Raw genomic sequence first — 13,330 nt, 5'->3', positions numbered from 1 at the left:
TATTAAATAAACTCAAATAACCAATTATAAAAAACATGCTCATACCTTAAATACGAAAAACATTGTGGAATATAAGATTCTTACCCATATTAATAAAAAATTAATCAAACCTAAATACAAGCTTAAAGCTAATAAAACACAACAACAAAAATAACATTTCAAGAAAATACAAAAAATTAATATAAGATACCACAAAACATTAATAAAATAAATTAATCATACCTTCAATACAAATATAAAACTAAAAAACACAACAAAAAATATCATTTCCTTGAATACGAAAAAACTGATATAAGATACAACAATAACATTAATAAAACAAATTAACCATACATTTAATACAAACTTAAATCTAAAAAAATTATAAAAAATTATCTTTTAAATATAAAAAACTATTATAAAACATCATAAAAACAATAATAAAACACACAAATCTTTCTATCAATATAAACTTAAACTTAATAAAATACCCAAAAAAAATTTACCTTTCAGTTTGTTAAACTCCAATGGGTTGTGGGGGCAAACTTTTTTCTTCTCCTAATTATTAACTAACAGTTTAAATAGGGCGAGAAGAAGAGAAGAAAAAAAACTGATGGACTTGTAACCGACGGGTCACAGCAGCTGTAGCGGATTTCACCCATCAAACATTAAATCAACGTGTTAAAAAAAGTAATAATTAGACTTACAAAACTTGAAGAAGAAGAATTCCTAGAAATGTGAATTATTGGGTTTGGAGAACTTGAAGAGAAGATTTGAAAGTAAACAAATATAAGAAGAAAAGAATCAGTATGCTTCACCCAGACAATAAAAAGAAATATTCTCAAACTTAAATCTCTTTTATATAAGCATTTACATGATAAAAGTTTTAAAAAACAACAATATAAAATTTAGTATTAACAATTTAATTCTATTTAATGAAAAACAATTAATTAAAAACTCTTTAAACTAATTAAGTGTTCAATTATATATGTTTTATATAGAGAAAATTCTAATTAAATGAATAAATAAATATTTTATATTTTATATAAAGCATAAAACTCTAAATCTCATACCAAATGGATAGCAATTTACAGTACGTTTGGTTCGCTGTAATGGAATAGATGCGTAATGGAATAGAGGCGTAATAGGTAATTCTTTTGTTTGGTTGAATGGAATGGAATAGAGGCGTAATGATATTCTTGTGTTTGGCTGAATGGAATAGAAGTGTAATGGCATAAGGAAAAAAACTAAAATGACTAGAATACCCTTAGCAGAATTTTTTTAGGTAGATAATTATTGTTATTGTTATTAATTTTTAATAATATTATTAATATAAATAATAAATAATTTAATCATATTTTAACATAATTATTATTAAATATAATTTAATAAAATATATAATTTAATAAAATATATGAATTTACTAAAATCATAATATATAATACTATAAAATATAATTTAAAATAATTATTATTAAATATAATTTAACAAAAATATATAATTTAATAAAATTCTTAGTATTAAATATTCTTATGATTGTATCAACAAACTTTATCAATATCTTCTATCAAATATTAAAATATTTGAACTTGACTTTAAATAATGATTTTATGATTGTTACTTTACCATCAGCAACCCAAGTTCAATTTGCTTAACAACATAATGAATTAGGGTTTTTCTTCATATTCCCAATTATGTATTCCATTTCCGACCGTAAAGCACCTTTCAACTCATCTCATCAGTGATTTTCTGTCCATTGACAAATTAGGATTCTATTGTTTGTGCATCAACAATTTCGAATTCTAAAATTTAGAAAGCAAATTTTATTTTCTCAATTTCATTTTTGTTTCTAGTTTTGAATTGTAGCAATTTTGGTCTTCAATGTTGTTTTCTTCTTTCATTTTAATTTTTTTTTTGTATTTTCTGTAGAAAGATGAATTTTTTTATGATTAAACTTTTAGACATGTTTATTTTCAATTTTCTCCACGAGCATTTAGATAAGAAAAATATTAAAACTATTCAAAAGTTACTTGTTTGCTTCAAAACGAATTATATAAGGACTAAATTGCTCATTTTTATATTAGAGGACCCAATTTGCTCTTGAATTTCTAATAGTTTAACCAACAAAAGTCTTACATGACCTAACAAAAAACCTCTCGAACTAAATTGCACGCATAACTTGTTTCTCCTTTTGTCATAAATGTTGATGAAATTGTTGGAAGTTTCTCCTTTTGTCCATAATGTTGCCCGTGATCGACTGAAGAACGTTGCCTTCCCAGAAGTGATAGTTGTAGCTAGTGCACCCCTGTTGACAAAGCCTTGCATTAATATGGCTCCAGTGTCAACATTTTGAGCTATAGCCACTGCTAAACCTTTGTCATCCCATTTGATACCGTCCAACAATGTATCAACCTAAAATTAAAACTTTTAGATATTTAGGTCCTTATAGATGTGCGGTTTTTCAAAATATACAGAAGTCTAAGAGAATATATATACAAAATCAATGAGATACCATACAAGAATAACAACTTCACTATAACCATGCATCTACATAGTGCAAAGAACTACCATATTGTATTTTCACTACCATACATGCAGAGGGCAGGAACACGACCCCAATTCTTGATTCCGGATTCAAGAGCTAAGTGCTTATATTCCATGCCAATCTCTTCCAGATGTGGAAATGGAGAACTGAGGATATAATGGCAGCACAACAAGCTTTTTTATCCTGTCTAGCTTAATTTGTGTTGCACATAATAAATGCTTATCGGTAATCAGTATATAACCCGAATTGAATTTGAAGATAGATCATTCAATGCTACACAGAGAATTCCAAATTAATATATGAGGTATAAAGTTCTTCAAAGGCATAACCAAATAAGAGTATCCCTCATGTAAGGATTTAATCAACTTAACAAGCACCTTAAATATCAACAAAAGCACAACAGAAAGAGCTCACTCTCCGTATATGGTATCATACAAGTTCAAAACACATGCAAATTTGTTAGGCTATCAAGAGACGAACCTGCTCAATGACCTCCTCTGTGAATGGATACCAATATCGCATTCCAACATACACACTGACATTCACATTCTTTGCCTCCAAAGCCATTCGAAGAGCATTTTCCTGCAACGAGTTCTTTAAACTATAAATATACTTGCCAGTTTCCCCAAAGCACAGCATGGTTCGTTTTGGAAAAAAATATCCATATAAAAGTACAATAGTTCATTTTCAAATCACTAGCTCAGGACAAAGTAATAAGAAAATTTCTACAATCAAGGGACTTGATTTTACCTGTTCATCGGTTATTTTACGCAAAAGCGAGCCGCCACCAATGGCAGCATACCCTTCTTCACTTTTCAGAGCTCGAAGAACAGATATTAGCTTCGCCAATGGCCGTTGAAGTAACTTAAACAGCCCAGGCAACCGTATTATATCCTGCACAAAGAAACATCATCACCTCAACACCATTGTAACTTGAAACCCACAAATGTTCATATGAAATACACACACAAAACAAAAAAAAGAACAAGCAAAATAACGTACAGGATCAGCAAACAAGTTATATAGAAAAGGTTGAATATCTTTAAGTGTCTCTGGCCCTCCAAGGTTCAAAAGAAGAACCCCAATTTTTTCCTCCATGGCATGTGAGTGATGAGATTCCACAACATCATTTTCACCCAAGGTGTAAACCCCCACCCTGCAAATTGCTTGCAAATGTAGATTTCTCCTCTGAATTAGGCCATCACTGAGAAAGGGTCCTTTGATAAGGGCTTTAGATGAAGGTTTATTCACACCATTGAATCCATTAGATGAATGTCGTGAGAAAGACGCAATGCGTATGCCTCGAGGAATCGACCAGAAAAAAAACAATATAAAAAAATGGACAAATCCAAGAATTTCATCTTTGATTCACAAAAAGAAGAGCTAAGAACAATCTTAGGTTCTATAAAGTTAAAAAAAAACCCCATTCAGACAAAAACTATAAAGCATAAACCTCTGATTAACAGTTCAAAGAAAATAAAAGGATTACCTTGAAAATCTATCATCAGAATAGCAGAGACTGGAACCACAGAGTTTGGTATATGAAAGAACTCCGGATAAAGATGCTGCCTCCATGATTTTTATCAAAAATAAGAGTTGGAATCTGGGTATTAGGTGAATTTGGGAGAGATTTTCCATGGGTTAGTTGAGAAAAAAATGGCGAAAATTGTTTATAAAGAAAACTGGAAATATCAGATTAAAAACTGCGTTGGTACCCAAGATTGAACGTATTATTAATGCCTCCAAAAATGTTGCTTCAAACACCCCCTAATAAAAGCCTTCCTTGAGAATTATTGAAGTCGGTTGATTAAGCGACGGCAGAACCGATGGCAGAACCGATGGAAGGGAAAAGAAATTATAGAGATAATACATGAAGAAAATAAAAGAAAATAAAACGAGAAGAATCGATGGCAGAACCGAACGAGATAATCTATGAAGAAAATAACAACAATAACAGAGATAATCCATGAAGAAAATAAAAGAAACGAACGAGAAGAACAGATGGCAGAACCGATGGAAGGGAAAAGAAATTACCTCTGGAAGGGAAACTTGGGAGAACCGGAAGCTTGATGAGGGCAGAAAATGGAATAGAAAAGATGAAAAGCGGGCGGAATCCCTAATCGGCGCTGAGGGGGCGTAATAGCTATTACGGGCAATGAAAGTAATAGGCCAGTAACCGATTCGGGCTGTAATGTTATTACAGTGAACCAAACACCCGTTTGGTTGTGGGCCCGCTGCATAGGGGGAATGCATGCCTGTTCCCCCCAACCAAATGCCCTCTTAGTGTAAAAAGGCTTTCAAAGGATATCACTCACTAGTCCTATATTAAGTATATTGAGTTGAACTCTCGACCAATTATCCTAAGTTCATCCAATGAGTCTCTTTGTTATGTTTTTTCTTTTTTCCAAATGTAGACAAATGCATTCAATTTAATCTTTAATTGATTGACTTTAGTTTTAGTGGTTCCACCATTTGAAATATTGATGTTTTGATGTTCTTCTTTTTAATTCCTTTGGGATATGTATTATCTTAATATCTGACAGTAGTTTATGAAAATTTAATTAAAATAAAAAAATCATATATACAATTTTGTAAAATCAAAATTCATATATCATATTAAATATTAAATCAAATATTCATATATAATTTTGAATTTATATTATTTTATGTGATATATATTTTGAGTAATTTTTTATACAATAGAAAATTTTAACTCTACAAGCAAGATTAAAATTTTGACACATGTACTATTTACTTTTAAATTTTTAAATACAATTTAAGTACCCATGATAAAATCTCAACCTCGCTCAATTGACATAAACATTGTTGTCAATGCAGGAAAACGTGTGTTCGAATGCTCTGAAGTATTATCCTTTTATATATGGATTGAGAAGAAACTATGGGTAATTCTAACCAGTTCTGTTAAAAATACTAGATATGACTAGAACATAGATTTATTTGTCGCTAAAAAAATCATTTTTAAAAATATATCAATAATTATTTGTTTTCTCTTTTAAAATAATTTTATTTTAATTTTTAATCCGAAATTCTTTGGAGAGAAATCTATTAAGGAAGGACCTTTCTATTGACACATGCATCTCTTGGTGCTTTTTTTTTCCTTACATTATATATTAGTGGTTAAATTTTAATTGTGATCTCTCTAGAATGTCTAAATTTGTAATTTAATCTTAATATTTTAATTTCTAATATAATTTGATCCTATATTTTTATATGTTATTAATTAGTTCAAATAGTTAGTTTCGTTAATTTTTATAAAAATATTATGTGGTTATAATATATAATTTGAATATATTAATGTTATATTTGGTGTGAGTATTATTTTTATGCATGTTTTAATATACGAGTGAGCAATAAACTAATTCAATTGGTAATATTTAGTCATTTCTATGACTTATTTTTAGCATAGATAAGAAAAATTTTCGCTTAATTTGAAAATGTCTTATTTTTGGTTTTTACTCATTTTCTAATTTCAAGTTTAAAATTGTACTAACTATTCTTTATTCTATGTCTAACTATTGTGATAGATATGTAATAAGTAAGTATTTTTCTCATGTTTTTACACTAATAACCAAACGAGGCATAAGAGTCTTAGAACCCCTTTGGATGGGAAGTGCGCATTTACCTGCGGTTAGTGTAAAAATAGTTATGGCGATGAGATTAGACACTATAGCCATACTGTAGAGTGAGACAAAAAAAAAAAGCTAAACGCACCGCACTAGAGGTAAACACCCATCTAAAGGAGCCCTTAGTGTAAAAACTGTTGTGGCGATGAGATTAGATACTATAACCATACTGTAGCGTGAGACAAAAAAAAGCTAAATGCACCGCACTAGAGGTAAACACCCATCTAAAGGAGCCCTTAGAGACTTACGAGTGGCTTCCCATCTCTTTTGAGTTTGCATTTATTTATTTATTTACATTATAAGGTAATGATCAAATTTCAATTTGACTCCTACACTATGCTAAAACTTGAGGTTTAATATATACACTTACTTTTTTATATGTATAATTTGATTTCTCTACTTTATAATGCTATTAGTTAGTCTAAATAGTTAGTATTGATAATCATATAAATCAAATGTGGACGTCAATTTTTTCTTAAACTACAACAAAAATCCATTTTATCATGATTAATTCAAATGCTTATTTTTAAGAAAAAAACATAATCAATATTTTCAACATTATTTTATTGTTGTATGACTACCAAGTGAATATATATATTTTTAATTTCAAATGTCACTCCAGTAAATTTAATAGAATAATTTTAATAATGATAACAACTGAACCTAAATTTTAAATTCAAAAGTTGAGAGATTAAATTCTGAAAATAAAAATAGAGAGTAAATTTCAAATATACATAATATATAGAGACTTAAAACATATTTTAACTTTCATATTTTTACTATATATGATATAAACAAATAACCAATCTAATGCGAAGTTCGAAACAATACTAATAACAATAATGTGTATATAAATATCAATTTTCTTTCAACAGGAAAAGAATATAATTTATAAATTTGTCACCGACCCTGTTTAACTAGCAAGTTGGAAAGGTGCATATCACATTGGGGACATTAATAATAGAAATATACACAAAATATGGAAAGACAAACTACATAATTGGTCATCAAACTTTTATAAATTTTATTTTGAGTATCGAAAAATAAAAATTTTCATTTTAGGCATGGCAAATTTTATTTCAAGGCTATTAAAAAACTATTCTTATTTTGGTCACCATTGTTAATTCAATATTATCGTATATTTATTATAGTCACCCAATTTTAATAAATTTTCATTTTAATCACTTATTCCATTTTAAATTAATTTTATTTTAAAAATACTAAATTTTTACGGAAATTGAATTATTTAATTGCGAAGATGAAACCTAAGTTTTTCCTTATGACCAATTCCTTGTAAAAATTCATATATTTCTCTATAAAAACCAAGTAATTCGCTAGAAAAACCTAGGTTTTCCTTGTTGCTGGAAAAAAAGAAAAGCAAAAGTTAATTTTAAAAGGGAAAAGGAATGATAAAAATAAAAATAAAATAAATGATATTATTAAAGTTAAGTGACTAAAATAAAAATTTATTAAAGCTAGTGATCAGCATAAATGTACAATAATATTAAATTAACAGCTTAGGGCTAAAATGAAAATAAATTTAAATGGCAATACTTAAAATGAACAGCACCTGAATTTTTTATTTGTTATGGATAAAATAACAATTTTAAAAGTTAAATGAAAATATTAAATTTATATTTAGACTTTACGAAGAATCTCAGGATAATAACCAAATCTCTAAGAAATCTTTTTATTTGCAGAAAAAACAAATTAATTTCATAGAGAAGATCGGCCGTGATGATAATGTGTCGGCTCAATTATTTGCTGACGATGTGACTTGTGCAACCTAATTTCTATTTATGTTTTATGAAGTTGTTGTAATATCTCTGAATAAAAACAACATTATCCTTCCACTCTCAGTTTCGAAAATAGAATTCACTTTGCACATGCTTATTTATTTATGATTTAATTGCCAAATGATATTCTGTAAATCAACACAATAGTTTACGTTTCTAAACCAAGGCTTGGGTTGGCTGTAAAACATCTTTCATTTACAAACAAATAATGCAATTTCTAGCGTTAAGGACTTCAACGTCATTAAATTTTGATTTTTTTTAATACTTACTTATTTTATTAATTACGATTTAATCAATTATATTAGTAAAGTTTAATATACTGAATTAGCTTACTATCTATTTTATTGCAGAGAGTTAGCCATTGTCGTAACTAGAACCAAGTTTCGTATTTCATTTAAATTTTATTCATTCACGAACTGCACATCACATCTCCAAAAGCCTGTTTTAACCAAAAAAAAAAAAAATTATAATACCGTGCATCGAAATCCAATCTAAAGAGAGGAGTTAAATGATTTCCCTTCCAACAACTCAGAATGAGTTGAATTGGTGATTATTTTCTTTTTCATTTTTAGTGTTACAAAATTTTAAGTTAAATTAATTAGAACGGACGAATCAATAAAATCAGATATTGGTGATTTAATTGATTCGATTACCAGTTCAGTTTTGAACACTTTACAAAAAAAAAAAACTTGTGAGTTTGAATATTTGGATTTGGAAAAAAGAAGAAGTTCTAAATTATTATTTTTCATTTAGATATCAAATTAAAAATTTTGAATTCAGTCTAGTAAATTCAACTTTTTTATAATGCTTACTTTTATCTATAATCTCTTACTAATCTTTATATCGGAGGAAAAGTATGTTTAAGCATGTTCAAACCCACGTCCTCTTAGTTGCTAAAATAGAAACAGTGCCAACTGAACTAAAACTCAATCGACGTTCAACATCACTTTTATATAGGCTTAATTCATAAATTGCTTCTTAAACTATATCTGATTTTTTTTTTTATCTTGATACTTAAAATGATGCCTAAAACATTTTTTTTCACTTTGATACCTTCGCCAATGAGTTATCAGTAAACAATGATCAAGGATCACATAACGACACAAGACATAAAAGCATTGAAGAAAATAGAGCTCAATCTAGAAAGCACCAGTTATGAAGACACTAACTGAACTACTTTTGTCAGGAAGCCTACGGTTTACTTTACTTAAAAAGTGTTAGAAATCCTATTTGTTAGCAATCTTTATTGTTTTTGTACCTTGGATATTCAGAAGATTATTGTATGTAATCCTCTAGGTCCATAAATAAGAGGAAGCTTGTAAATTCAGGGCAGATTGAGCCTATTAATAAAGTTACAGGGTGTTTTTTTTTTAAATTTTCTTTGTCTTCCTTATCTGAGTTAGCTATTTGAATAATAATTTTTATGAATCTCCTGTGAGTTTTAGAGTACACTCTATACTTACCATATTTATATGTATTCTACATATCAAAATAAAACTTAAACCATGATGCTAGTAAGATGATAAACCTATGAAAATGTCACATCCCAAAATTAGGGCTAGAAGAAATGGGGATACAATTTAGATTTTAAAGCATAATAATAATAGGGTAAGAAAACTTAGAATGCCTTCAGAATTATTGTTGATAAGGAAATAATAAGAATAGACCACTAGGATTAATGGTTAAGTGTTAGGCAAGCTAAGGTCCTAGATTTGAACTCCCTTGATTGCACACCTTTGTCAATTTTTTTCCAATTTCCCTTGATGCTTTGCCAAAACCTTTAAAAACAGTTTCTTGAAGCCTTATGTTGAGAATGAGCCTGTTGGATCAATGGTTAAGACTTAGCATCCTCTTTGATCCAAAGTTTGAAACCACTTGTGCACCTTCAGCCAAACTGTTTTATTTTCTTATTTTACCTCCTAAAGTACCAAATTTTTAAACCAACCTAGACTGAAACTTGTATTTTTTTAATTTAGTCCTTAATTTAAATCAATCTTAATTCTAAACTAATTCCTAATTCTATTTCAATTAGGGAAGAAATTTTATAAATAGCCAATCTTTTCAAAACCTAGAATTTTTATTTAGAAAACTTTTCAAGAAAAACCCTCAAAATTCTTTCTTTCTTCTTCGTCTTCATTCCCGAAACCCTCATTACAGTTAGGGTTCTTAAAAGTTCAATTTCGCCCCTTTTTTTCCTCCATTGCCGAACCACATTATTCAACCATAGATTTCAAGGTTTTCAATTTCATCCCTCTCCTCCCAGTGGTTGTCAAAGTCTTCATCCAAAAATTAAGGTTTTTGTGTTTTCAATCAAGTGTGATATCTAATTTAAGTCATTATGTATGATTAATTAGTTGAATCACTAGAAATTAGGGTTTAAGTCGAAAATAATAAACATGCAAACCCTCTTATGTAAATAAACCTGGGAACCCTTAGGTGAACTATCATGTGATCCCTTGGTAAATATTGTGCAAATCCCTTACACTATGTTTGGTTCGTTGTAATGGAATAGAACTGTAATGGAATAGAGCTGCAATCAATAATTCAATTGTTTGGTTGAATGGAATAGAATAGAGCTGTAATGGTATTCTTATGCTTGGTTGAATGGAAAAGATGTAATAGCATAAGGGAAAATGCTTAAATGACTAGAGTACCCTTGGTGGAATTTTTTTAGGTAGATGATCATTGTTATTGTTATTAAATTTTAATAGGATTATTATTAAATAAATTTAATAATAAATAATAATAAATAATTTAATCATATTTTAATATAATTATTATTAAATACAATTTAATAAAAATAATATATAATTTAATAACATTCTTAATTTAATTATTATTAAAATATGAATTAATAAAAATCATTACATAATCTCATGGGATCATAGTTGCCAAAGTTACAAATATTGATCCAAAAACAATAAATATTCTCATTTATATATATATATATATGAAAAATATCAAACATCTATACACCAAACAAACCCCAACAGGTAGACCCCTGTTCCAATTTCTCTATATTTTTTCCCAACCCATTAACATCAACTCCAAAAATATTCCCCAAAAAATATCAAAAAAGAAAAAAGACTCTATTGCTGCCATTGATGTATCTTCAATCTGAATCACTTTCCATACTCCCCATGGCCTTCAATCCTCTTGGTCTTTGCATCATGCCAAAACCCCACATCAGAAACATGAATAATAACATAAAAAATTATTGCATTGTAGGAAATGTAAAAAAAGATAAATCAAATCATTTGTTACCTTCTTAGAACTCTTCTTTTCCCTAACTTCATATCTTTCTTGGAAAATATCAGTCAACCATGCCTCAGGGCTCACCAGCAGCCACCATGTCAAATTTACACAAAAAATATATGAAGCCTACGTGTATGCTTCAAATACAACAATTTTTAATTACAAGTAAGCTCATTAGGATAATTTGGTAAATAAATATTGAAAAAAAGATACAAAGATCTAATGCTTCTTTTATACAAAGTTTTTTGAACCAAGTTGCTATTTTTGGTTCTTAGTTTGAGGAATGAAAGTAGTTCACCATAAAGTAGTCATCCAAGTTTATATGTTTCAGAACTTTGCAATAAGAGAGGACATACAAGAGACCAAAAAAAGAACAAGAATATATTTCTATTAAAGGTAAAAAATAGCTTCAAAACATATATGTTTTGGTTTTCATCGCAGCCAAAGCACAAATCGGTGTACATGTTTATGGTAATAAAATTAGGTTACTCTAGAACAAGGGTCCAAAGGAGGTAGATCGAAACATTATTAGTACATGAAATTTTTTAAGTGAAATGGAGATAAGGGCAAATGAACAATTAGTGGCTACTCAACAACTTACGCTATGAAATTAACTTGTAAGTTTATGCAATTGAACAATGAACTTTTTTATATGTTTTGCTTAAAATATGCAATTAGCCTTGAAACTACATAATCTACAAAAGAGAATAAGGTTGCAGTCTGCAACCTAGCTCACCTTTACTGTGTAAATAAAGAATTGGTTCCCATTGGTATTAGGACTTGTATTGGCTATGGTTAATACTCTGGGTCCAACATGCTTCATTGCAGATAATAGCCTCAAAATATTAGAAACCAAGCTAACAATTCATTACAGATACCATTTAACCCATCAACCCCAAATATAAATTCTCAAATATTGAAACTTGAAGGGTTTTAGTTACTAGAGAACAACTCACAAGCAAAGCTCTTATCTTCAAACTTGGATCCTAAATACTCATTCCACTAGTTCCCTGCAGCACCAATTTTCTACTTAGTAATGGAAATTTATTTATTTAGAAAGCCAAAGGAAAATGGGAAAGAAAGAGAGGGCTTCCATTTCCATTAGTAAAATCACCACCCTGGATCATGATATCTTTAATAATACGGTGAAAGGAGCATCCTTTGAAACCATATCTGTTCTCTCCTGCAAGAAATAAATATGTTGATCTAATTAAGAAAACTATAAAGGAAAAAAATAAAAGTGAATGTAAAAGACTCAGCCTAGCTTGCCTGTGCAGAGGGCATAAGAATTCTCAACAGGTTTATGAACAACAACCCCAAAAAGTCCCATAACGATTCTGCCAACAACCTTACCATCGATTTCAACATCAAAGAAGCACTTGGTCGTCACTTTCGCTTGCAACTCTACAACCAAAGAAAAAGAAGAAAAAAGAAAAAAAAAGGGATGCAAGTTTGCAACCAAAGGGTTTTATTAGCTTAAAACGTAATGAAAAAGAAGAAAGAATGGAGGATGATGGCTTCAATCGGTTGACTTAGATCTCCTTTGCAACCAAAGGAAAGAAAAAGGAAAGCGTAGAGATGGAAAGGAAAGGAAGTTACCAGTGACACCGAAGGAGAACGATGATGGTTCGAGTTACAACGTCTTCATCCTTTGGGTAAAAGTGTGGGCAAAAATTGAAGATGGGAAAAGAATTTCCCTATTCCATAGAGTTGAATGGCTATCCAGTGGTGAGGGAAAGTAACAACTATGCAACCTCTTCTTGGAAAAAAACCTTAAATCAATACAGGTCATAATAGGCTATTACAGCTAGCCAAACATAAGTTTGGTGGTGGGCCCGCCAAATTGGGCAGTAATCTATTCTTACTCCCCCAACCAAACATAGTGTTAGTAAATGTTAGACAATACCTTAATGAATATTATGCGAACCCTTTAAAGAATTAGAACTAACATGCAAAACCTTATGTGAATAAGTATGCGAAAATTAAGGTAAATATGTAAACGAACACTTATGTACATAGGTATGAGAACTCTTATATGCAATGCGAACCTTATATGAATACGAACTGAATGCGAACCCTTACATAAACAGATATAAATGCAAACTCTATTA

At 29.4% G+C, this 13,330-nt stretch overlaps 1 protein-coding gene and 1 long non-coding RNA gene across 5 annotated transcripts; both read right to left on the bottom strand.

The window, feature by feature from the left end:
• Positions 1-2,017: 2,017 nt before the first annotated feature.
• Positions 2,018-4,840, bottom strand: LOC105785697 (ferrochelatase-1, chloroplastic). 3 transcript variants are annotated; one of them, XM_052633483.1, is made up of 6 exons: positions 4,240-4,839; positions 4,014-4,127; positions 3,527-3,825; positions 3,275-3,418; positions 3,005-3,106; positions 2,018-2,391 (listed from the first exon to the last, which is right to left on the bottom strand). In XM_052633483.1, exons 2-6 carry the CDS (start codon positions 4,027-4,029, stop codon positions 2,029-2,031), a joined length of 924 nt encoding a protein of 307 aa, XP_052489443.1. In that variant the 5' UTR covers positions 4,030-4,127; positions 4,240-4,839; the 3' UTR covers positions 2,018-2,028. The 3 variants fall into 3 exon arrangements, with proteins under 3 accessions (XP_052489443.1, XP_052489440.1, XP_052489445.1); XM_052633480.1 differs by having other exon boundaries at positions 4,014-4,839; XM_052633485.1 differs by lacking the exons at positions 3,527-3,825; positions 4,014-4,127 and having other exon boundaries at positions 4,559-4,840.
• Positions 4,841-10,870: 6,030 nt separating this feature from the next.
• Positions 10,871-12,988, bottom strand: LOC128042433 (uncharacterized). Of its 2 annotated transcripts, none has more exons than XR_008197829.1 (6): positions 12,819-12,988; positions 12,573-12,623; positions 12,176-12,402; positions 11,956-12,036; positions 11,229-11,356; positions 10,871-11,125 (listed from the first exon to the last, which is right to left on the bottom strand). It is a non-coding gene; the product is annotated as an uncharacterized LOC128042433 (long non-coding RNA). The 2 variants fall into 2 exon arrangements; XR_008197831.1 differs by having other exon boundaries at positions 11,229-11,345.
• Positions 12,989-13,330: the final 342 nt, after the last annotated feature.

Source organism: Gossypium raimondii, chromosome 1 (genome assembly GCF_025698545.1).
Source record: "Gossypium raimondii isolate GPD5lz chromosome 1, ASM2569854v1, whole genome shotgun sequence".
NCBI classification, from domain to species: Eukaryota; Viridiplantae; Streptophyta; class Magnoliopsida; order Malvales; family Malvaceae; genus Gossypium; species Gossypium raimondii.
This window is presented reverse-complemented; position numbering and strand designations above follow the sequence as displayed.